Here is a 24,168-nt window from a genome sequence, read left to right on the forward strand (position 1 = left end):
CAGCCTGTTATTTACAAACCCACATTACCCTGCTGCTCCTTCAGAACCCCAGTCCACTAGACAAACAAAACAAACCCTCTTTACTTACATCCATGTGTCCATTTCTGTTGGCCTACTTTCAGAGTGAAACTAGAAACATGACACAAGAAAAAAACTACTGAGCTGCAGTGGAACGGCTACTAGACAAAGAGAAACATCACTCTGAGAAAAAGGAATAATACCTCAGCCTGAGCCAGAAAGAGTGAGCATCTTTTTCTGTCATTCCCTCATCAAACATACCCAAAGTGTTGGTTTGAATCATTCATGCAACACTTTGGTTCCGTGTAAATCCTAAAATCTCCCATGACAGTCATTCAGGTGTGCCTTAATGCCTGTTTGTAAAATTCACCACCTCTCCTGGGGGGTTAAATCCACCTGCTGCACACATGGAAGAATCAAGTCATTTGTATGCTGTTTCTTTTTAGGACCTTTTGGACAACCATTCAATGCCTAGTGATCAACCATACCTGACTGGTAGAATCAAGTCAGAAATCTTAGGACTGTCTGTCCTTGAATCCACTTGTGGCCCCCAAAACTCTCTGAAACCATGACAAACACAGCATTAGGAATATTTCCAGGGCAGTACCTGAGAGAGACTGACTGTGGATGGCTAATGATTCCTGATAGTCACGTGGTGCCTTGACTTGGCTAAAAATAAAAATGTCTTAAGCTATGAACACTTTCATAAATAATTTAATGGTCATAACTAATAATGGTTACATATGCCAAACATTTCTGCAATCCTTATTGCACAACAGTCCTGATTCCCTTATGGCACATTATACTTTCTTTATGTTTTTCACACACACACACACAAAAAAGACAGTTCGTGCTAAAGGCAGGGTACACGCTGGACAGGTCGACAAACAACTATGTACACCTAAGGACGCACAGGGAGAACATGCAAACTTCATGCAGAAAGATCCCGGGTCGGGAATCGAACCCAGGACTTTCTTGCTACAAAGAAACAATGCTACAAACATCACCACTGTGCAACAACAAAATGAAACAAATTTTTAAAAGCATTATCTACATACGTAGATAATCTGTTCAAAATGTCTAAAGTGAATTCGGATATAACTTACTGTTAGTGTATTTTGTCATTTCTCCTTTAATTTATTCAAAATATGAACAGCAACATTTTGTTAGCTAATTTGCAGCTCTTATATCTACAGTATGTTAATGTCACAGGAGCTGGGCTGCAAGATTTGTAGTGTTAGAATGAATTTAAGACACTTCCTAAACCAGGGATAGAAAAAAGCGTAGATAAGTGGATTCAGGCATGAATTTAAATAAAATAACCAGATCCCAAATGCTGAAAGAAAATCATTGAATGAAAAATTCAGTCCTGCCAAAGCTGGATAGAAATAAGGACAGAAGCTAAATATAAACACAATTACAACAACACCAAGAACTGTAGCTGCTTTTCTCTCAGACTTCTTAGCAGTTATGCGAACTGAACCTTTAATCCTGACAGCTGCAGTTTGAGACCTCATGGCCCGAGCCTGAGACACAGCCACCACAAACACTCTCATGTACAGAACTACAATAACTGTAATAGGAGTAAGAAATGTGAATACGACATCAAAAGCTTGTACAAGAAAATCAACCCAAAGTACACACTCCCCATAACAGGAGTTATATCTGTCTGGATCTATCAAATGGTCTTTCATTATCACACCATTGTAAAATGCAGAGCAGCCCCAACACAGACAGATACAGATTTGAACTCTTCTTTGTGTCACTTTAACATGGTAACTCATAGGGTCACAGATGGCTATATATCGGTCAACTGATATGAGCACCATGTTTCCTACTGAGGCAGATGTGAGGAGAAAAGAGGTGTAGTTAAAGAGAGAACACATGAGGCTTCCCAAAATCCAGCAGCCTCCAGTCAGCAGGATTCTAATGGGCATCAGCAGCAGTCCAACAAGGAAATCTGAGACAGCAAGAGAAAGGAGGAACAGGTTGGTGGGAGTGTGGAGCTGTCTGGAAGAAAAGAAAAGCAAAAATCAGCACAGCAATAACTTCAAACATCATGTCACAAGTGATACAAAATGTACAATGGTACATTTTAGAGGAGAAGTATGTATAATGCTCTAGAAAGGAGGAATGGCCAAAAAGTTGTGTGCATAAATGAACTACCAAGCCAACTGATGACAACACAAAGAGCAGGAAACAATATACACAGTGATGCATTATTTCAGTTTATGATAATGCCTGAAGTGGGAGACAGAGATGATGACCAGCAAGTTGAGAGTCACAGTCAGTAAAGACACGCAGGACAGCATAACGTAAAGCAAAATGTTCTCAGAAGGAAAGTGCTGGGTCCTTCTGCAGGAAGTGTTGATTAGCTGTGGAAAGCACAGCCCAGCTTCACTCAGAGCCTCCATCATCAGAGAGAAAACAGCAGCTGAGCTGCTTCTGTGGTCTGTTGACTGTCTGACTAAATACTGTTTTATAGGACCTGCTTATTTTCCTCCTCCCCCTTTCAAAAGTAGTGTATTGGTTGCATTGGCTGAAACATACATGTCTGTCATGTAAGTCTTTCAAAATTAATATGGCTGACATAACTGCACTCCCTCCCAGGTCTTCTGTGCCCAAGATTGCTTAAAACCTTGAATACATGAAGCTATTGAGGGTAATATTCTGAATTTTTTATGCTTTCTCTATATTAAATTAAAGACTTTAAGGCAGGATGGGATTGTTCTGTTGGCCGTCAACACTTATGACTCAAACTGGGTAAATGTTGGAGAAAACACTTTGAGTTTTGCATTTCTTCTCAGCATAACATCTCTTATAAAGGAGAACAAAATGTCAATGTGAATTCTTGCCTCCAAGTGCTAAATGTGTGAGGGACAATGTTCATTAATTTGTATATCATTACGTAGAAAAACTGCCATCAGTGATTTTTAGTAACATGGATATCTGCGGCCTGTTTTGTCGGCTGCTTGAAAGATGGATGACCTGAGGTCTGATTGAAAACACTGTCCTACTAATTTTAAATCCAAAAATTTCTGTGCTTCTGCTTTCAGGAGATTGTCAGATTGACAGACATATCGACTGTACAGGAAATATATCTGCTGATTTGCTCTGACTGTCTCCCTGACAGTCCGCTTGTCTGACTCTTCAACCTCAATCTGCTAATAACCATACTTTACATCAATGACTGAGAACCACTTGGATCCATTTGAGGTGAATGTCTCCTCTTCATTTGGGAGTGAATAAGCATCCTTAACAGTCTGGAGGTTATGTGTCCTGTAATGAATACAGAGGCAGACATCCTCATTCTTTTCCTCTCTCTACCACTACGTATAGAAGAAGAAGGAGGTGAAGAAAACTCTTGACTAACTCCAGATTGCTGTAGCTCTTGCAGCTGCTTACAGAAGGCATAACCTCCCGATCATTAGGATGGATAGGCCTTGCCCTGTTTTTGAAAGGCGTGCCATCAGAATGCATAATCTGGTGTTTAACTTTATTAGCCCTGCCAAAGTCAAGGTCACTGTGTGCAAAGACCTCAGGAATGCTGTGGAACCTCTGCCTTACTCTCTTTTCATCAAATAGGAAGCTGTTGAAGCTGAAGCTCAAGTTAGTCTCCAGATTAGTGCTGAATGTCTGTGTATTCAAGTTGTTCAAGTTGTTCAAGCTGTGAAAAGACTCTCCGAAAGGCACCGATCTTCCCAATGACATTTCTAGGGAAAGATGACATGTACAATTTAATTAGAAAAATACCACTGGGCTCTGATAAGTTGCTGCAGCAGTAAGTGTTATGGAAATGTTCTATTCTAGATGAAGACACTGAATCAATAAAGTGACAGAGAAATTTGCATCTGTCTTTGTGTAGTTTATTCAGAAGGCATAACAGCATTTTGAAGTCTCTCGGGTAGTGATAGTGACATCAGAGAATGCAAGCAAGCTTTTTATGTGTACACACCTACACACAAACACAGAGAACTGGTTCGGCGCAGCTTCAACAGCACATCTGGCAACTGTCTACTATCAAGTCCTCTGCAGACAATGTTCATATAAAAATAACCATCTCCCCTGTTCTTCTGAAAAACTTAATCAGCCTCAGGGAACATATGAAACACAAAGGTTATTATCTCACTGTGGCCTTGGACCTGATTTCTCACGCCAGGCACGCCTGCCCAAGGTCCAATATCATGTCCAATCCAAATTCTGTGTTCCAAATGTAGAGATCATTTTGAAGCTGAACATTTTCTCTGACTGTGAGGAAAACAATCTTCTGTCTCTGCATCTGATATTAGCAGAAAACTCAAACCTCCCCAGTTTGGTGGCAGCATCAAAGGTCAAGTTTCAGATCAAGGCTAAACCATTTATATATATATATATATATATATATATATATATATATATATATATATATATATATATATATATATATATATATATAAATAGAAGAATAGCTTTGTTTTCTTCTCAGCTATAAACATCATCTATATTAGTTGCTTCTTTAGAGAGCCACTGATCTTCTGCATGTGAAGCAAAGTTGTGCTTCTTTCAGAATTGTTTTCATCAATTTATTGCTCAATGATCATCACAAATGTCTACTTTACTGTGTACGGCTTCTTTTGCTATGCAGCACAGACCCTAAAGTAGTTTGATAAATATACATGTTTATTCTTTAAAAATAGACACAAATGTGTGTCACACATCTGACTCACACATGTATTTCATGGTGTGAAATACTTGTGCATTTTACTTGGGCAGACAGAAGATTGTATTGCCTGTCAAAAAGGTATAAAATCCATCCAAGCATAACTTACTGTTGGGGTGTTTTTTGTATATTTTCTTCTATAAATCATTAAAATATGAACAGCAACATTTTTTGTTTTTGCAAATTTGCAACTCATGTATACCTCTCTGTTAATGTTACAGTATGTTAATGTCACAGGAGGCAGGTTGCAATATCTCCAGAGTTAGAATGTATTTAAGACACTTCCTAAACCAGGGATGGAAAAGAGCGTAGATAAGTGGATTCAGGCATGAGTTAAAATAAAATAACCAGATCCCAAAATTTGAAAGGAGGTCACTGGACAACAATTTCTGTCCTGCAAAAGCCGGATAGAAATAAGGACAGAAGCTAAATATAAACACAATTACAACAACACCAAGAACTGTAGCTGCTTTTCTCTCAGACTTCTTAGCAGTTATGCGAACTGAACCTTGAATCCTGACAGCTGCAGTTTGAGACCTCATGGCCCGAGCCTGAGACACAGCCACCACAAACACTCTCATGTACAGAACTACAATAACTGTAACAGGAGTAAGAAATGTGAATACGACATCAAAAGTTCCTACTAGAAAATCAACCCAAAGTACACACTCCCCATAACAGGAGTTATATCTGTCTGGATCTATCAAATGGTCTTTCATTATCACACCATTGTAAAATGCAGAGCAGCCCCAACACAGACAGATACAGATTTGAACTCTTCTTTGTGTCACTTTAACATGGTAACTCATAGGGTCACAGATGGCTATATATCGGTCAACTGATATGAGCACCATGTTTCCTACTGAGGCAGATGTGAGGAGAAAAGAGGTGTAGTAAAAGAGAGAACACATGAGGCTTCCCAAAATCCAGCAGCCTCCAGTCAGCAGGATTCTAATGGGCATCAGCAGCAGTCCAACAAGGAAATCTGAGACAGCAAGAGAAAGGAGGAACAGGTTGGTGGGAGTGTGGAGCTGCCTGGAAGAAAAGAAAAGCAAAAATCAGCACATAACTGCACTCCCTTCCAGGTCTTCTGTGCCCAAGATTGCTTCAAACATCATGTCACAAGTGATACAGAATGTACAATGGTACATTTTCATAAATTTTAAATATACATACTCCACAATTCAATGAAATGCCATTTTAGAGCAAAAGTATGTATAATGCTCTAGAAAGGAGGAATGGCCAAAAAGTTGTGTGCATAAATGAACTACCAAGCCAACTGATGACAACACAAAGAGCAGGAAACAATATACACAGTGATGCATTATTTCAGTTTATGATAATGCCTGAAGTGGGAGACAGAGATGATGACCAGCAAGTTGAGAGTCACAGTCAGTAAAGACACGCAGGACAGCATAACGTAAAGCAAAATGTTCTCAGAAGGAAAGTGCTGGGTCCTTCTGCAGGAAGTGTTGATTAGCTGTGGAAAGCACAGCCCAGCTTCACTCAGAGCCTCCATCATCAGAGAGAAAACAGCAGCTGAGCTGCTTCTGTGGTCTGCTGACTGTCTGACTAAATACTGTTTTATAGGACCTGCTTATTTTCCTCCTCCCCCTTTCAAAAGTAGTGTATTGGTTGCATTGGCTGAAACATACATGTCTGTCATGTAAGTCTTTCAAAATTAATATGGCTGACATAACTGCACTCCCTTCCAGGTCTTCTGTGCCCAAGATTGCTTAAAACCCTGAATACATGAAGCTATTGAGGGTAATATTCTGAATTTTTTATGCTTTCTCTATATTAAATTAAAGACTTTAAGGCAGGATGGGATTGTTCTGTTGGCCGTCAACACTTATGACTCAGACTGGGTAAATGTTGGAGAAAACACTTTGAGTTTTGCATTTCTTCTCACCATAACATCTCTTATAAAGGAGAACAAAATGTCAATGTGAATTCTTGCCTTCAAGTGCTAAATGTGTGAGGGACAATGTTCATTAATTTGTATATCATTATGTAGAAAAACTGCCATCAGTGATTTTTAGTAACATGGATATCTGCGGCCTGCTTTGTCGGCTGCTTGAAAGATGGATGACCTGAGGTCTGATTGAAAACACTGTCCTACTAATTTTAAATCCAAAAATTTCTGTGCTTCTGCTTTCAGGAGATTGTCAGATTGACAGACATATCGACTGTACAGGAAATATATCTGCTGATTTGCTCTGACTGTCTCCCTGACAGTCCGCTTGTCTGACTCTTCAACCTCAATCTGCTAATAACCATACTTTACATCAATGACTGAGAACCACTTGGATCCATTTGAGGTGAATGTCTCCTCTTCATTTGGGAGTGAATAAGCATCCTTAACAGTCTGGAGGTTATGTGTCCTGTAATGAATACAGAGGCAGACATCCTCATTCTTTTCCTCTCTCTACCACTACGTATAGAAGAAGAAGGAGGTGAAGAAAACTCTTGACTAACTCCAGATTGCTGTAGCTCTTGCAGCTGCTTACAGAAGGCATAACCTCCCGATCATTAGGATGGATAGGCCTTGCCCTGTTTTTGAAAGGCGTGCCATCAGAATGCATAATCTGGTGTTTAACTTTATTAGCCCTGCCAAAGTCAAGGTCACTGTGTGCAAAGACCTCAGGAATGCTGTGGAACCTCTGCCTTACTCTCTTTTCATCAAATAGGAAGCTGTTGAAGCTGAAGCTCAAGTTAGTCTCCAGATTAGTGCTGAATGTCTGTGTATTCAAGTTGTTCAAGTTGTTCAAGCTGTGAAAAGACTCTCCGAAAGGCACCGATCTTCCCAATGACATTTCTAGGGAAAGATGACATGTACAATTTAATTAGAAAAATACCACTGGGCTCTGATAAGTTGCTGCAGCAGTAAGTATTATGGAAATGTTCTATTCTAGATGAAGACACTGAATCAATAAAGTGACAGAGAAATTTGCATCTGTCTTTGTGTAGTTTATTCAGAAGGCATAACAGCATTTTGAAGTCTCTCGGGTAGTGATAGTGACATCAGAGAATGCAAGCAAGCTTTTTATATGCACACACCTACACACAAACACAGAGAACTGGTTCGGCGCAGCTTCAACAGCACATCTGGCAACTGTCTACTATCAAGTCCTCTGCAGACAATGTTCATATAAAAATAACCATCTCCCCTGTTCTTCTGAAAAACTTAATCAGCCTCAGGGAACATATGAAACACAAAGGTTATTATCTCACTGTGGCCTTGGACCTGATTTCTCACGCCAGGCACGCCTGCCCAAGGTCCAATATCATGTCCAATCCAAATTCTGTGTTCCAAATGTAGAGATCATTTTGAAGCTGAACATTTTCTCTGACTGTGAGGAAAACAATCTTCTGTCTCTGCATCTGATATTAGCAGAAAACTCAAACCTCCCCAGTTTGGTGGCAGCATCAAAGGTCAAGTCTCAGATCAAGGCTAAACAATTTATTTATATATTTATTTATATATATATATATATATATAAATAGAAGAATAGCTTTGTTTTCTTCTCAGCTATAAACATCATCTATATTAGTTGCTTCTTTAGAGAGCCACTGATCTTCTGCATGTGAAGCAAAGTTGTGCTTCTTTCAGAATTGTTTTCATCAATTTATTGCTCAATGATCATTACAAATGTCTACTTTACTGTGTACGGCTTCTTTTGCTATGCAGCACAGACCCTAAAGTAGTTTGATAAATATACATGTTTATTCTTTAAAAATAGACACAAATGTGTGTCACACATCTGACTCACACATGTATTTCATGGTGTGAAATACTTGTGCATTTTACTTGGGCAGACAGAAGATTGTATTGCCTGTCAAAAAGGTATAAAATCCATCCAAGCATAACTTACTGTTGGGGTGTTTTTTGTATATTTTCTTCTATAAATCATTAAAATATGAACAGCAACATTTTTTGTTTTTGCAAATTTGCAACTCATGTATACCTCTCTGTTAATGTTACAGTATGTTAATGTCACAGGAGGCAGGTTGCAATATCTCCAGAGTTAGAATGTATTTAAGACACTTCCTAAACCAGGGATGGAAAAGAGCGTAGATAAGTGGATTCAGGCATGAGTTAAAATAAAATAACCAGATCCCAAAATTTGAAAGGAGGTCACTGGACAACAATTTCTGTCCTGCAAAAGCCGGATAGAAATAAGGACAGAAGCTAAATATAAACACAATTACAACAACACCAAGAACTGTAGCTGCTTTTCTCTCAGACTTCTTAGCAGTTATGCGAACTGAACCTTTAATCCTGACAGCTGCAGTTTGAGACCTCATGGCCCGAGCCTGAGACACAGCCACCACAAACACTCTCATGTACAGAACTACAATAACTGTAACAGGAGTAAGAAATGTGAATACGACATCAAAAGCTTGTACAAGAAAATCAATCAAAAGTACACACTCCCCATAACAGGAGTTATATCTGTCTGGATCTATCAAATGGTCTTTCATTATCACACCATTGTAAAATGCAGAGCAGCCCCAACACAGACAGATACAGATTTGAACTCTTCTTTGTGTCACTTTAACATGGTAACTCATAGGGTCACAGATGGCTATATATCGGTCAACTGATATGAGCACCATGTTTCCTACTGAGGCAGATGTGAGGAGAAAAGAGGTGTAGTTAAAGAGAGAACACATGAGGCTTCCCAAAATCCAGCAGCCTCCAGTCAGCAGGATTCTAATGGGCATCAGCAGCAGTCCAACAAGGAAATCTGAGACAGCAAGAGAAAGGAGGAACAGGTTGGTGGGAGTGTGGAGCTGTCTGGAAGAAAAGAAAAGCAAAAATCAGCACAGCAATAACTTCAAACATCATGTCACAAGTGATACAAAATGTACAATGGTACATTTTAGAGGAGAAGTATGTATAATGCTCTAGAAAGGAGGAATGGCCAAAAAGTTGTGTGCATAAATGAACTACCAAGCCAACTGATGACAACACAAAGAGCAGGAAACAATATACACAGTGATGCATTATTTCAGTTTATGATAATGCCTGAAGTGGGAGACAGAGATGATGACCAGCAAGTTGAGAGTCACAGTCAGTAAAGACACGCAGGACAGCATAACGTAAAGCAAAATGTTCTCAGAAGGAAAGTGCTGGGTCCTTCTGCAGGAAGTGTTGATTAGCTGTGGAAAGCACAGCCCAGCTTCACTCAGAGCCTCCATCATCAGAGAGAAAACAGCAGCTGAGCTGCTTCTGTGGTCTGTTGACTGTCTGACTAAATACTGTTTTATAGGACCTGCTTATTTTCCTCCTCCCCCTTTCAAAAGTAGTGTATTGGTTGCATTGGCTGAAACATACATGTCTGTCATGTAAGTCTTTCAAAATTAATATGGCTGACATAACTGCACTCCCTCCCAGGTCTTCTGTGCCCAAGATTGCTTAAAACCTTGAATACATGAAGCTATTGAGGGTAATATTCTGAATTTTTTATGCTTTCTCTATATTAAATTAAAGACTTTAAGGCAGGATGGGATTGTTCTGTTGGCCGTCAACACTTATGACTCAAACTGGGTAAATGTTGGAGAAAACACTTTGAGTTTTGCATTTCTTCTCAGCATAACATCTCTTATAAAGGAGAACAAAATGTCAATGTGAATTCTTGCCTCCAAGTGCTAAATGTGTGAGGGACAATGTTCATTAATTTGTATATCATTACGTAGAAAAACTGCCATCAGTGATTTTTAGTAACATGGATATCTGCGGCCTGTTTTGTCGGCTGCTTGAAAGATGGATGACCTGAGGTCTGATTGAAAACACTGTCCTACTAATTTTAAATCCAAAAATTTCTGTGCTTCTGCTTTCAGGAGATTGTCAGATTGACAGACATATCGACTGTACAGGAAATATATCTGCTGATTTGCTCTGACTGTCTCCCTGACAGTCCGCTTGTCTGACTCTTCAACCTCAATCTGCTAATAACCATACTTTACATCAATGACTGAGAACCACTTGGATCCATTTGAGGTGAATGTCTCCTCTTCATTTGGGAGTGAATAAGCATCCTTAACAGTCTGGAGGTTATGTGTCCTGTAATGAATACAGAGGCAGACATCCTCATTCTTTTCCTCTCTCTACCACTACGTATAGAAGAAGAAGGAGGTGAAGAAAACTCTTGACTAACTCCAGATTGCTGTAGCTCTTGCAGCTGCTTACAGAAGGCATAACCTCCCGATCATTAGGATGGATAGGCCTTGCCCTGTTTTTGAAAGGCGTGCCATCAGAATGCATAATCTGGTGTTTAACTTTATTAGCCCTGCCAAAGTCAAGGTCACTGTGTGCAAAGACCTCAGGAATGCTGTGGAACCTCTGCCTTACTCTCTTTTCATCAAATAGGAAGCTGTTGAAGCTGAAGCTCAAGTTAGTCTCCAGATTAGTGCTGAATGTCTGTGTATTCAAGTTGTTCAAGTTGTTCAAGCTGTGAAAAGACTCTCCGAAAGGCACCGATCTTCCCAATGACATTTCTAGGGAAAGATGACATGTACAATTTAATTAGAAAAATACCACTGGGCTCTGATAAGTTGCTGCAGCAGTAAGTATTATGGAAATGTTCTATTCTAGATGAAGACACTGAATCAATAAAGTGACAGAGAAATTTGCATCTGTCTTTGTGTAGTTTATTCAGAAGGCATAACAGCATTTTGAAGTCTCTCGGGTAGTGATAGTGACATCAGAGAATGCAAGCAAGCTTTTTATATGCACACACCTACACACAAACACAGAGAACTGGTTCGGCGCAGCTTCAACAGCACATCTGGCAACTGTCTACTATCAAGTCCTCTGCAGACAATGTTCATATAAAAATAACCATCTCCCCTGTTCTTCTGAAAAACTTAATCAGCCTCAGGGAACATATGAAACACAAAGGTTATTATCTCACTGTGGCCTTGGACCTGATTTCTCACGCCAGGCACGCCTGCCCAAGGTCCAATATCATGTCCAATCCAAATTCTGTGTTCCAAATGTAGAGATCATTTTGAAGCTGAACATTTTCTCTGACTGTGAGGAAAACAATCTTCTGTCTCTGCATCTGATATTAGCAGAAAACTCAAACCTCCCCAGTTTGGTGGCAGCATCAAAGGTCAAGTCTCAGATCAAGGCTAAACAATTTATTTATATATTTATTTATATATATATATATATATATAAATAGAAGAATAGCTTTGTTTTCTTCTCAGCTATAAACATCATCTATATTAGTTGCTTCTTTAGAGAGCCACTGATCTTCTGCATGTGAAGCAAAGTTGTGCTTCTTTCAGAATTGTTTTCATCAATTTATTGCTCAATGATCATTACAAATGTCTACTTTACTGTGTACGGCTTCTTTTGCTATGCAGCACAGACCCTAAAGTAGTTTGATAAATATACATGTTTATTCTTTAAAAATAGACACAAATGTGTGTCACACATCTGACTCACACATGTATTTCATGGTGTGAAATACTTGTGCATTTTACTTGGGCAGACAGAAGATTGTATTGCCTGTCAAAAAGGTATAAAATCCATCCAAGCATAACTTACTGTTGGGGTGTTTTTTGTATATTTTCTTCTATAAATCATTAAAATATGAACAGCAACATTTTTTGTTTTTGCAAATTTGCAACTCATGTATACCTCTCTGTTAATGTTACAGTATGTTAATGTCACAGGAGGCAGGTTGCAATATCTCCAGAGTTAGAATGTATTTAAGACACTTCCTAAACCAGGGATGGAAAAGAGCGTAGATAAGTGGATTCAGGCATGAGTTAAAATAAAATAACCAGATCCCAAAATTTGAAAGGAGGTCACTGGACAACAATTTCTGTCCTGCAAAAGCCGGATAGAAATAAGGACAGAAGCTAAATATAAACACAATTACAACAACACCAAGAACTGTAGCTGCTTTTCTCTCAGACTTCTTAGCAGTTATGCGAACTGAACCTTTAATCCTGACAGCTGCAGTTTGAGACCTCATGGCCCGAGCCTGAGACACAGCCACCACAAACACTCTCATGTACAGAACTACAATAACTGTAACAGGAGTAAGAAATGTGAATACGACATCAAAAGCTTGTACAAGAAAATCAATCAAAAGTACACACTCCCCATAACAGGAGTTATATCTGTCTGGATCTATCAAATGGTCTTTCATTATCACACCATTGTAAAATGCAGAGCAGCCCCAACACAGACAGATACAGATTTGAACTCTTCTTTGTGTCACTTTAACATGGTAACTCATAGGGTCACAGATGGCTATATATCGGTCAACTGATATGAGCACCATGTTTCCTACTGAGGCAGATGTGAGGAGAAAAGAGGTGTAGTTAAAGAGAGAACACATGAGGCTTCCCAAAATCCAGCAGCCTCCAGTCAGCAGGATTCTAATGGGCATCAGCAGCAGTCCAACAAGGAAATCTGAGACAGCAAGAGAAAGGAGGAACAGGTTGGTGGGAGTGTGGAGCTGTCTGGAAGAAAAGAAAAGCAAAAATCAGCACAGCAATAACTTCAAACATCATGTCACAAGTGATACAAAATGTACAATGGTACATTTTAGAGGAGAAGTATGTATAATGCTCTAGAAAGGAGGAATGGCCAAAAAGTTGTGTGCATAAATGAACTACCAAGCCAACTGATGACAACACAAAGAGCAGGAAACAATATACACAGTGATGCATTATTTCAGTTTATGATAATGCCTGAAGTGGGAGACAGAGATGATGACCAGCAAGTTGAGAGTCACAGTCAGTAAAGACACGCAGGACAGCATAACGTAAAGCAAAATGTTCTCAGAAGGAAAGTGCTGGGTCCTTCTGCAGGAAGTGTTGATTAGCTGTGGAAAGCACAGCCCAGCTTCACTCAGAGCCTCCATCATCAGAGAGAAAACAGCAGCTGAGCTGCTTCTGTGGTCTGTTGACTGTCTGACTAAATACTGTTTTATAGGACCTGCTTATTTTCCTCCTCCCCCTTTCAAAAGTAGTGTATTGGTTGCATTGGCTGAAACATACATGTCTGTCATGTAAGTCTTTCAAAATTAATATGGCTGACATAACTGCACTCCCTCCCAGGTCTTCTGTGCCCAAGATTGCTTAAAACCTTGAATACATGAAGCTATTGAGGGTAATATTCTGAATTTTTTATGCTTTCTCTATATTAAATTAAAGACTTTAAGGCAGGATGGGATTGTTCTGTTGGCCGTCAACACTTATGACTCAAACTGGGTAAATGTTGGAGAAAACACTTTGAGTTTTGCATTTCTTCTCAGCATAACATCTCTTATAAAGGAGAACAAAATGTCAATGTGAATTCTTGCCTCCAAGTGCTAAATGTGTGAGGGACAATGTTCATTAATTTGTATATCATTACGTAGAAAAACTGCCATCAGTGATTTTTAGTAACATGGATATCTGCGGCCTGTTTTGTCGGCTGCTTGAAAGATGGATGACCTGAGGTCTGATTGAAAACACTGTCCTACTAATTTTAAATCCAAAAATTTCTGTGCTTCTGCTTTCAGGAGATTGTCAGATTGACAGACATATCGACTGTACAGGAAATATATCTGCTGATTTGCTCTGACTGTCTCCCTGACAGTCCGCTTGTCTGACTCTTCAACCTCAATCTGCTAATAACCATACTTTACATCAATGACTGAGAACCACTTGGATCCATTTGAGGTGAATGTCTCCTCTTCATTTGGGAGTGAATAAGCATCCTTAACAGTCTGGAGGTTATGTGTCCTGTAATGAATACAGAGGCAGACATCCTCATTCTTTTCCTCTCTCTACCACTACGTATAGAAGAAGAAGGAGGTGAAGAAAACTCTTGACTAACTCCAGATTGCTGTAGCTCTTGCAGCTGCTTACAGAAGGCATAACCTCCCGATCATTAGGATGGATAGGCCTTGCCCTGTTTTTGAAAGGCGTGCCATCAGAATGCATAATCTGGTGTTTAACTTTATTAGCCCTGCCAAAGTCAAGGTCACTGTGTGCAAAGACCTCAGGAATGCTGTGGAACCTCTGCCTTACTCTCTTTTCATCAAATAGGAAGCTGTTGAAGCTGAAGCTCAAGTTAGTCTCCAGATTAGTGCTGAATGTCTGTGTATTCAAGTTGTTCAAGTTGTTCAAGCTGTGAAAAGACTCTCCGAAAGGCACCGATCTTCCCAATGACATTTCTAGGGAAAGATGACATGTACAATTTAATTAGAAAAATACCACTGGGCTCTGATAAGTTGCTGCAGCAGTAAGTGTTATGGAAATGTTCTATTCTAGATGAAGACACTGAATCAATAAAGTGACAGAGAAATTTGCATCTGTCTTTGTGTAGTTTATTCAGAAGGCATAACAGCATTTTGAAGTCTCTCGGGTAGTGATAGTGACATCAGAGAATGCAAGCAAGCTTTTTATGTGTACACACCTACACACAAACACAGAGAACTGGTTCGGCGCAGCTTCAACAGCACATCTGGCAACTGTCTACTATCAAGTCCTCTGCAGACAATGTTCATATAAAAATAACCATCTCCCCTGTTCTTCTGAAAAACTTAATCAGCCTCAGGGAACATATGAAACACAAAGGTTATTATCTCACTGTGGCCTTGGACCTGATTTCTCACGCCAGGCACGCCTGCCCAAGGTCCAATATCATGTCCAATCCAAATTCTGTGTTCCAAATGTAGAGATCATTTTGAAGCTGAACATTTTCTCTGACTGTGAGGAAAACAATCTTCTGTCTCTGCATCTGATATTAGCAGAAAACTCAAACCTCCCCAGTTTGGTGGCAGCATCAAAGGTCAAGTCTCAGATCAAGGCTAAACAATTTATTTATATATTTATTTATATATATATATATATATATAAATAGAAGAATAGCTTTGTTTTCTTCTCAGCTATAAACATCATCTATATTAGTTGCTTCTTTAGAGAGCCACTGATCTTCTGCATGTGAAGCAAAGTTGTGCTTCTTTCAGAATTGTTTTCATCAATTTATTGCTCAATGATCATTACAAATGTCTACTTTACTGTGTACGGCTTCTTTTGCTATGCAGCACAGACCCTAAAGTAGTTTGATAAATATACATGTTTATTCTTTAAAAATAGACACAAATGTGTGTCACACATCTGACTCACACATGTATTTCATGGTGTGAAATACTTGTGCATTTTACTTGGGCAGACAGAAGATTGTATTGCCTGTCAAAAAGGTATAAAATCCATCCAAGCATAACTTACTGTTGGGGTGTTTTTTGTATATTTTCTTCTATAAATCATTAAAATATGAACAGCAACATTTTTTGTTTTTGCAAATTTGCAACTCATGTATACCTCTCTGTTAATGTTACAGTATGTTAATGTCACAGGAGGCAGGTTGCAATATCTCCAGAGTTAGAATGTATTTAAGACACTTCCTAAACCAGGGATGGAAAAGAGCGTAGATAAGTGGATTCAGGCATGAGTTAAAATAAAATAACCAGATCCCAAAATTTGAAAGGAGGTCACTGGACAACAATTTCTGTCCTGCAAAAGCCGGATAGAAATAAGGACAGAAGCTAAATATAAACACAATTACAACAACACCAAGAACTGTAGCTGCTTTTCTCTCAGACTTCTTAGCAGTTATGCGAACTGAACCTTGAATCCTGACAGCTGCAGTTTGAGACCTCATGGCCCGAGCCTGAGACACAGCCACCACAAACACTCTCATGTACAGAACTACAATAACTGTAACAGGAGTAAGAAATGTGAATACGACATCAAAAGTTCCTACTAGAAAATCAACCCAAAGTACACACTCCCCATAACAGGAGTTATATCTGTCTGGATCTATCAAATGGTCTTTCATTATCACACCATTGTAAAATGCAGAGCAGCCCCAACACAGACAGATACAGATTTGAACTCTTCTTTGTGTCACTTTAACATGGTAACTCATAGGGTCACAGATGGCTATATATCGGTCAACTGATATGAGCACCATGTTTCCTACTGAGGCAGATGTGAGGAGAAAAGAGGTGTAGTAAAAGAGAGAACACATGAGGCTTCCCAAAATCCAGCAGCCTCCAGTCAGCAGGATTCTAATGGGCATCAGCAGCAGTCCAACAAGGAAATCTGAGACAGCAAGAGAAAGGAGGAACAGGTTGGTGGGAGTGTGGAGCTGCCTGGAAGAAAAGAAAAGCAAAAATCAGCACATAACTGCACTCCCTTCCAGGTCTTCTGTGCCCAAGATTGCTTCAAACATCATGTCACAAGTGATACAGAATGTACAATGGTACATTTTCATAAATTTTAAATATACATACTCCACAATTCAATGAAATGCCATTTTAGAGCAAAAGTATGTATAATGCTCTAGAAAGGAGGAATGGCCAAAAAGTTGTGTGCATAAATGAACTACCAAGCCAACTGATGACAACACAAAGAGCAGGAAACAATATACACAGTGATGCATTATTTCAGTTTATGATAATGCCTGAAGTGGGAGACAGAGATGATGACCAGCAAGTTGAGAGTCACAGTCAGTAAAGACACGCAGGACAGCATAACGTAAAGCAAAATGTTCTCAGAAGGAAAGTGCTGGGTCCTTCTGCAGGAAGTGTTGATTAGCTGTGGAAAGCACAGCCCAGCTTCACTCAGAGCCTCCATCATCAGAGAGAAAACAGCAGCTGAGCTGCTTCTGTGGTCTGCTGACTGTCTGACTAAATACTGTTTTATAGGACCTGCTTATTTTCCTCCTCCCCCTTTCAAAAGTAGTGTATTGGTTGCATTGGCTGAAACATACATGTCTGTCATGTAAGTCTTTCAAAATTAATATGGCTGACATAACTGCACTCCCTTCCAGGTCTTCTGTGCCCAAGATTGCTTAAAACCCTGAATACATGAAGCTATTGAGGGTAATATTCTGAATTTTTTATGCTTTCTCTATATTAAATTAAAGACTTTAAGGCAGGATGGGATTGTTCTGTTGGCCGTCAACACTTATGACTCAGACTGGGTAAATGTTGGAGAAAACACTTTGAGTTTTGCATTTCTTCTCACCATAACATCTCTTATAAAGGAGAACAAAATGTCAATGTGAATTCTTGCCTTCAAGTGCTAAATGTGTGAGGGACAATGTTCATTAATTTGTATATCATTATGTAGAAAAACTGCCATCAGTGATTTTTAGTAACATGGATATCTGCGGCCTGCTTTGTCGGCTGCTTGAAAGATGGATGACCTGAGGTCTGATTGAAAACACTGTCCTACTAATTTTAAATCCAAAAATTTCTGTGCTTCTGCTTTCAGGAGATTGTCAGATTGACAGACATATCGACTGTACAGGAAATATATCTGCTGATTTGCTCTGACTGTCTCCCTGACAGTCCGCTTGTCTGACTCTTCAACCTCAATCTGCTAATAACCATACTTTACATCAATGACTGAGAACCACTTGGATCCATTTGAGGTGAATGTCTCCTCTTCATTTGGGAGTGAATAAGCATCCTTAACAGTCTGGAGGTTATGTGTCCTGTAATGAATACAGAGGCAGACATCCTCATTCTTTTCCTCTCTCTACCACTACGTATAGAAGAAGAAGGAGGTGAAGAAAACTCTTGACTAACTCCAGATTGCTGTAGCTCTTGCAGCTGCTTACAGAAGGCATAACCTCCCGATCATTAGGATGGATAGGCCTTGCCCTGTTTTTGAAAGGCGTGCCATCAGAATGCATAATCTGGTGTTTAACTTTATTAGCCCTGCCAAAGTCAAGGTCACTGTGTGCAAAGACCTCAGGAATGCTGTGGAACCTCTGCCTTACTCTCTTTTCATCAAATAGGAAGCTGTTGAAGCTGAAGCTCAAGTTAGTCTCCAGATTAGTGCTGAATGTCTGTGTATTCAAGTTGTTCAAGTTGTTCAAGCTGTGAAAAGACTCTCCGAAAGGCACCGATCTTCCCAATGACATTTCTAGGGAAAGATGACATGTACAATTTAATTAGAAAAATACCACTGGGCTCTGATAAGTTGCTGCAGCAGTAAGTATTATGGAAATGTTCTATTCTAGATGAAGACACTGAATCAATAAAGTGACAGAGAAATTTGCATCTGTCTTTGTGTAGTTTATTCAGAAGGCATAACAGCATTTTGAAGTCTCTCGGGTAGTGATAGTGACATCAGAGAATGCAAGCAAGCTTTTTATATGCACACACCTACACACAAACACAGAGAACTGGTTCGGCGCAGCTTCAACAGCACATCTGGCAACTGTCTACTATCAAGTCCTCTGCAGACAATGTTCATATAAAAATAACCATCTCCCCTGTTCTTCTGAAAAACTTAATCAGCCTCAGGGAACATATGAAACACAAAGGTTATTATCTCACTGTGGCCTTGGACCTGATTTCTCACGCCAGGCACGCCTGCCCAAGGTCCAATATCATGTCCAATCCAAATTCTGTGTTCCAAATGTAGAGATCATTTTGAAGCTGAACATTTTCTCTGACTGTGAGGAAAACAATCTTCTGTCTCTGCATCTGATATTAGCAGAAAACTCAAACCTCCCCAGTTTGGTGGCAGCATCAAAGGTCAAGTCTCAGATCAAGGCTAAACAATTTATTTATATATTTATTTATATATATATATATATATATAAATAGAAGAATAGCTTTGTTTTCTTCTCAGCTATAAACATCATCTATATTAGTTGCTTCTTTAGAGAGCCACTGATCTTCTGCATGTGAAGCAAAGTTGTGCTTCTTTCAGAATTGTTTTCATCAATTTATTGCTCAATGATCATTACAAATGTCTACTTTACTGTGTACGGCTTCTTTTGCTATGCAGCACAGACCCTAAAGTAGTTTGATAAATATACATGTTTATTCTTTAAAAATAGACACAAATGTGTGTCACACATCTGACTCACACATGTATTTCATGGTGTGAAATACTTGTGCATTTTACTTGGGCAGACAGAAGATTGTATTGCCTGTCAAAAAGGTATAAAATCCATCCAAGCATAACTTACTGTTGGGGTGTTTTTTGTATATTTTCTTCTATAAATCATTAAAATATGAACAGCAACATTTTTTGTTTTTGCAAATTTGCAACTCATGTATACCTCTCTGTTAATGTTACAGTATGTTAATGTCACAGGAGGCAGGTTGCAATATCTCCAGAGTTAGAATGTATTTAAGACACTTCCTAAACCAGGGATGGAAAAGAGCGTAGATAAGTGGATTCAGGCATGAGTTAAAATAAAATAACCAGATCCCAAAATTTGAAAGGAGGTCACTGGACAACAATTTCTGTCCTGCAAAAGCCGGATAGAAATAAGGACAGAAGCTAAATATAAACACAATTACAACAACACCAAGAACTGTAGCTGCTTTTCTCTCAGACTTCTTAGCAGTTATGCGAACTGAACCTTTAATCCTGACAGCTGCAGTTTGAGACCTCATGGCCCGAGCCTGAGACACAGCCACCACAAACACTCTCATGTACAGAACTACAATAACTGTAACAGGAGTAAGAAATGTGAATACGACATCAAAAGCTTGTACAAGAAAATCAATCAAAAGTACACACTCCCCATAACAGGAGTTATATCTGTCTGGATCTATCAAATGGTCTTTCATTATCACACCATTGTAAAATGCAGAGCAGCCCCAACACAGACAGATACAGATTTGAACTCTTCTTTGTGTCACTTTAACATGGTAACTCATAGGGTCACAGATGGCTATATATCGGTCAACTGATATGAGCACCATGTTTCCTACTGAGGCAGATGTGAGGAGAAAAGAGGTGTAGTTAAAGAGAGAACACATGAGGCTTCCCAAAATCCAGCAGCCTCCAGTCAGCAGGATTCTAATGGGCATCAGCAGCAGTCCAACAAGGAAATCTGAGACAGCAAGAGAAAGGAGGAACAGGTTGGTGGGAGTGTGGAGCTGTCTGGAAGAAAAGAAAAGCAAAAATCAGCACAGCAATAACTTCAAACATCATGTCACAAGTGATACAAAATGTACAATGGTACATTTTAGAGGAGAAGTATGTATAATGCTCTAGAAAGGAGGAATGGCCAAAAAGTTGTGTGCATAAATGAACTACCAAGCCAACTGATGACAACACAAAGAGCAGGAAACAATATACACAGTGATGCATTATTTCAGTTTATGATAATGCCTGAAGTGGGAGACAGAGATGATGACCAGCAAGTTGAGAGTCACAGTCAGTAAAGACACGCAGGACAGCATAACGTAAAGCAAAATGTTCTCAGAAGGAAAGTGCTGGGTCCTTCTGCAGGAAGTGTTGATTAGCTGTGGAAAGCACAGCCCAGCTTCACTCAGAGCCTCCATCATCAGAGAGAAAACAGCAGCTGAGCTGCTTCTGTGGTCTGCTGACTGTCTGACTAAATACTGTTTTATAGGACCTGCTTATTTTCCTCCTCCCCCTTCTCAGTACGGTGTATGACGTAATTACACACAAGCAACAACAAACAATTGCAAAATAACTATTTTAATTTTATTCCATCTTAAGCTTTAACTTGATTTGGGTTTTTACTCTAAATGTAGTAGTGAAGAATATTTTCTTATATACATGTTTGAGGTGACATGAACACACGCATGGTACCAAATGGAAGGACCTAATGAGAAAGGAAAATAATGTAAGTACCTCTAACTGCTGAGGACTTATTTAAGAGCAACATGAACAAAACAGAAGAGAAATACACATGAAGAAGAAATTGGTGGTCCTCACAGCTCAGAGCCACTCCAGCCTTGTAGCCATCATACACTGCCTGGCCAAAAAAAAAGTCGCCACCTGGTTTTAACTAAGCAAATAGGTACAAGCCTCCTATTGGATAAGTACTGCATAGGCGATTATCTTTCAGCTGGCAACAAGTTATTTAACCCCAGCTGATGCAATGAGTAACTCCTCATTTCTTTATCAACCATGGCAAAAGACACATCCTGTGGTCGTGGAAAAGACGTTAGTCTGTTTAAGAAGGGTCAAATCATTGGCATGCATCAAGCAGAGAAAACATCTAAGGAGATTGCAGAAACTACTAGAATTGGGTTAAGAACTGTCCAACGCATCATTAAAAACTGGAAGGATGGTGGGGAACCATCGTCTTCCAGGAAGAAATGTGGTCGGAAAAAAATCCTGAATGATCGTGATAGGCGATTACTTAAACGTTTGGTCAAATCAAATCAAAGAAAAACAACAGCAGAACTCAGGAGTATGTTTAATTGTGAACGCAAAAGCATTTCCACACGCACAATGCGAAGGGAACTCAAGGGGTTGGGATTGAACAGCTGTGTAGCCGTAAGAAAACCTCTAATCAGTAAGGCTAACCAGAAAAAAAGGCTTCAGTTTGCTAGGGAGCATAAAGATTGGACTCTGGAGGAATGGAAGAGGGTCATGTGGTCTGATGAGTCCAGATTTACCCTGTTCCAGAGTGATGGGCACATCAGGGTAAGAAGAGAGGCAGGTGAAGTGATGCACCCATCATGCCTAGTGCCTACTGTACAAGCCTGTGGGGGCAGTGCTATGATCTGGGGTTGCTGCAGTTGGTCAGGTCTAGGTTCAGCAACATTGTGTGCCCAAAGAATGAGGTCAGCTGACTACCTGAATATACTGAATGACCAGGTTATTCCATCCATGGATTTTGTCTTCCCAAATGGAACGGGCATATTCCAAGATGACAATGCCAGGATTCATCGGGCTCACATTGTGAAAGAGTGGTTCAGGGAGCATGAGACATCTTTTTCACACATGGATTGGCCACCACAGAGTCCAGACCCATTGAGAATCTTTGGGATGTGCTGGAGAAGGCTTTGCGCAGTGGTCAGACTCTCCCATCATCAATACAAGATATTGGTGAAAGATTAATGCAACACTGGATGGAAATAAATCTTGTGACACTGCAGAAGCTTATTGAAACAATGCCACAGCGAATGCGGGCTGTAATCAAAGCTAAAGGCGCTCCAACAAAATATTAGAGATGCACATAGCACATAAGCATTCTTTCCAGGTCAGAGTGAACTGAAATGCTGTCATTCATGGCAACAACATTTCAAATAACATTTCCCTCAAACACCAGCAGCAAAACAGGTGACTTCCCATTAAGAGAGAGTGATGTCACCAGGGGTGAAAGTAGTTTTAAATTCTTGCCGGTACTATGATGAAAATCATCAGGAGCTCATTGTGGGAACCAAAACAAATAAAAATTTTAATATTTTACTGTATGATAGACTCCCTGTATGGATAACGCAGAAAGTAAAAGCACTTCACTAGTGAATTAAACTATAATTTAGCCATATGGGGTGGAAAGTAATTAGTTACGTTAACATCTTTTGCTGTAATTATAGTTTGTCTAATTTGTCCTTTTAGTTGTTTACAAAACCTGAACTTTTACTTTTACTTGAATTTGTTTTGAGTAAAGTTACTCAGTTACATTTGAAATCATATCCATTAACGAGTAAAGATGGGACATGTGTATAACTTGTCAGGCTCTGCAAAATTGAATATTTCTGCATGTTACTACTCCCAATTTGGTTTCATCTTTGTGTAATAATTACTGTGTTAAATCTGTTGTGTGTTTTGCTTGATTTGTGGTTACATTTAAATCATTTTAGAACCTACAAAACAGATACAAATCTACAAAGGAGCAAAATATACATATACATTCTGTTTTTCATTACTCATTACCCCCAGTATACACTTTGACCAATTCATAAAGTAGTCCTGACTAACTATTCACATTTTAAAATTAAAAGGTTCATATACAGTGGTGTGAAAAGTTCTTGCCCCTTTCCTGATTTTTTTTTGTCACACTTCAGTTTTTCAGAACATCAACCCATTTTAAATATTAATCAGACAAGTAAACACAAAATATAGTTTTTAAAAAAGGTGCTTAGTATTACAGTAGAAAAAAAATCCAAACCTAATTGGTCTTGTGTGAAAAAGTGATTCCCCCCTAAACCTAATAACAGGTTGGCCACCTCAGCAGCAGCAACTGCAGTCAAACATTTACAATAACTTGCTGTGTGTTTTTCCAGCTGTGGAGGAATTTTGTTCCAATCATCATTGCAGAATGGCTCTACTTTGGCTTTGGAGGGTTTTCTACCATGAATGGCCTTTACAATGTCATGCTACAGTATCTCAATAGAAATGAGGTCAGGACTTTTGCTAGGCCACTTCACAGTCTTCCTTTTGTCTTTCTTCAGCCATTCAAACATGGATTTACTGCTGCATTTTGGATCATTGTCCTGCTGTAGAACCCAAGTTGGTTTCAGATTAAGGCCACTTCAGAACCTTTTGACAGGCAGACAGTAAAAACCATCCAGTCCTGAGAAGCTTCTTCACTGTTCCATGTTTTCACCGTGTGTGGATAACGGCTCTCACTGTGGGTCGCAGGAACCCAAAACTGTAGAAATGACTTGGCAACCCTTTCCATGCTGGCA

The 24,168-nt window shown here is 39.4% G+C and overlaps 6 protein-coding genes across 6 annotated transcripts; all 6 read right to left on the minus strand.

Annotated features, from left to right (window-relative positions):
* Positions 1 to 91: 91 nt before the first annotated feature.
* Positions 92 to 2,451, minus strand: LOC116722890 (trace amine-associated receptor 13c-like). The gene is made up of 2 exons (XM_032567277.1): positions 2,260 to 2,451; positions 92 to 2,028 (listed from the first exon to the last, which is right to left on the minus strand). Exons 1-2 carry the CDS (start codon positions 2,433 to 2,435, stop codon positions 1,209 to 1,211), a joined length of 996 nt encoding a protein of 331 aa, XP_032423168.1. The 5' UTR covers positions 2,436 to 2,451; the 3' UTR covers positions 92 to 1,208.
* A 1,717-nt stretch (positions 2,452 to 4,168) lies between these two features.
* Positions 4,169 to 5,775, minus strand: LOC116722790 (trace amine-associated receptor 1-like; the record flags this gene model as incomplete). Its single annotated transcript, XM_032567086.1, has 2 exons — positions 4,169 to 4,218; positions 5,094 to 5,775. Coding segments are annotated over 2 exons (732 nt in total), but the record flags the coding sequence as incomplete, so codon positions are not given.
* Positions 5,776 to 8,698: 2,923 nt separating this feature from the next.
* Positions 8,699 to 9,941, minus strand: LOC116723552 (trace amine-associated receptor 13c-like). Its single transcript, XM_032568575.1, has 2 exons — positions 9,750 to 9,941; positions 8,699 to 9,518 (listed from the first exon to the last, which is right to left on the minus strand). The coding sequence occupies exons 1-2, from the start codon at positions 9,923 to 9,925 to the stop codon at positions 8,699 to 8,701; spliced, it is 996 nt and encodes a 331-aa protein (XP_032424466.1). The 5' UTR covers positions 9,926 to 9,941.
* Positions 9,942 to 12,384: 2,443 nt separating this feature from the next.
* Positions 12,385 to 13,627, minus strand: LOC116723551 (trace amine-associated receptor 13c-like). The gene is made up of 2 exons (XM_032568574.1): positions 13,436 to 13,627; positions 12,385 to 13,204 (listed from the first exon to the last, which is right to left on the minus strand). The coding sequence occupies exons 1-2, from the start codon at positions 13,609 to 13,611 to the stop codon at positions 12,385 to 12,387; spliced, it is 996 nt and encodes a 331-aa protein (XP_032424465.1). The 5' UTR covers positions 13,612 to 13,627.
* Positions 13,628 to 16,070: 2,443 nt separating this feature from the next.
* Positions 16,071 to 17,399, minus strand: LOC116723578 (trace amine-associated receptor 13c-like). Its single transcript, XM_032568606.1, has 2 exons — positions 17,202 to 17,399; positions 16,071 to 16,890 (listed from the first exon to the last, which is right to left on the minus strand). Exons 1-2 carry the CDS (start codon positions 17,375 to 17,377, stop codon positions 16,071 to 16,073), a joined length of 996 nt encoding a protein of 331 aa, XP_032424497.1. The 5' UTR covers positions 17,378 to 17,399.
* A 2,437-nt stretch (positions 17,400 to 19,836) lies between these two features.
* LOC116723548 (trace amine-associated receptor 13c-like) lies at positions 19,837 to 21,139 on the minus strand. The gene is made up of 2 exons (XM_032568572.1): positions 20,888 to 21,139; positions 19,837 to 20,656 (listed from the first exon to the last, which is right to left on the minus strand). Exons 1-2 carry the CDS (start codon positions 21,061 to 21,063, stop codon positions 19,837 to 19,839), a joined length of 996 nt encoding a protein of 331 aa, XP_032424463.1. The 5' UTR covers positions 21,064 to 21,139.
* Between the last annotated feature and the right edge of the window lie 3,029 nt (positions 21,140 to 24,168).

The sequence above is a fragment of the Xiphophorus hellerii genome, chromosome 7, assembly GCF_003331165.1.
Source record: "Xiphophorus hellerii strain 12219 chromosome 7, Xiphophorus_hellerii-4.1, whole genome shotgun sequence".
Classification (NCBI taxonomy): Eukaryota; Metazoa; Chordata; class Actinopteri; order Cyprinodontiformes; family Poeciliidae; genus Xiphophorus; species Xiphophorus hellerii.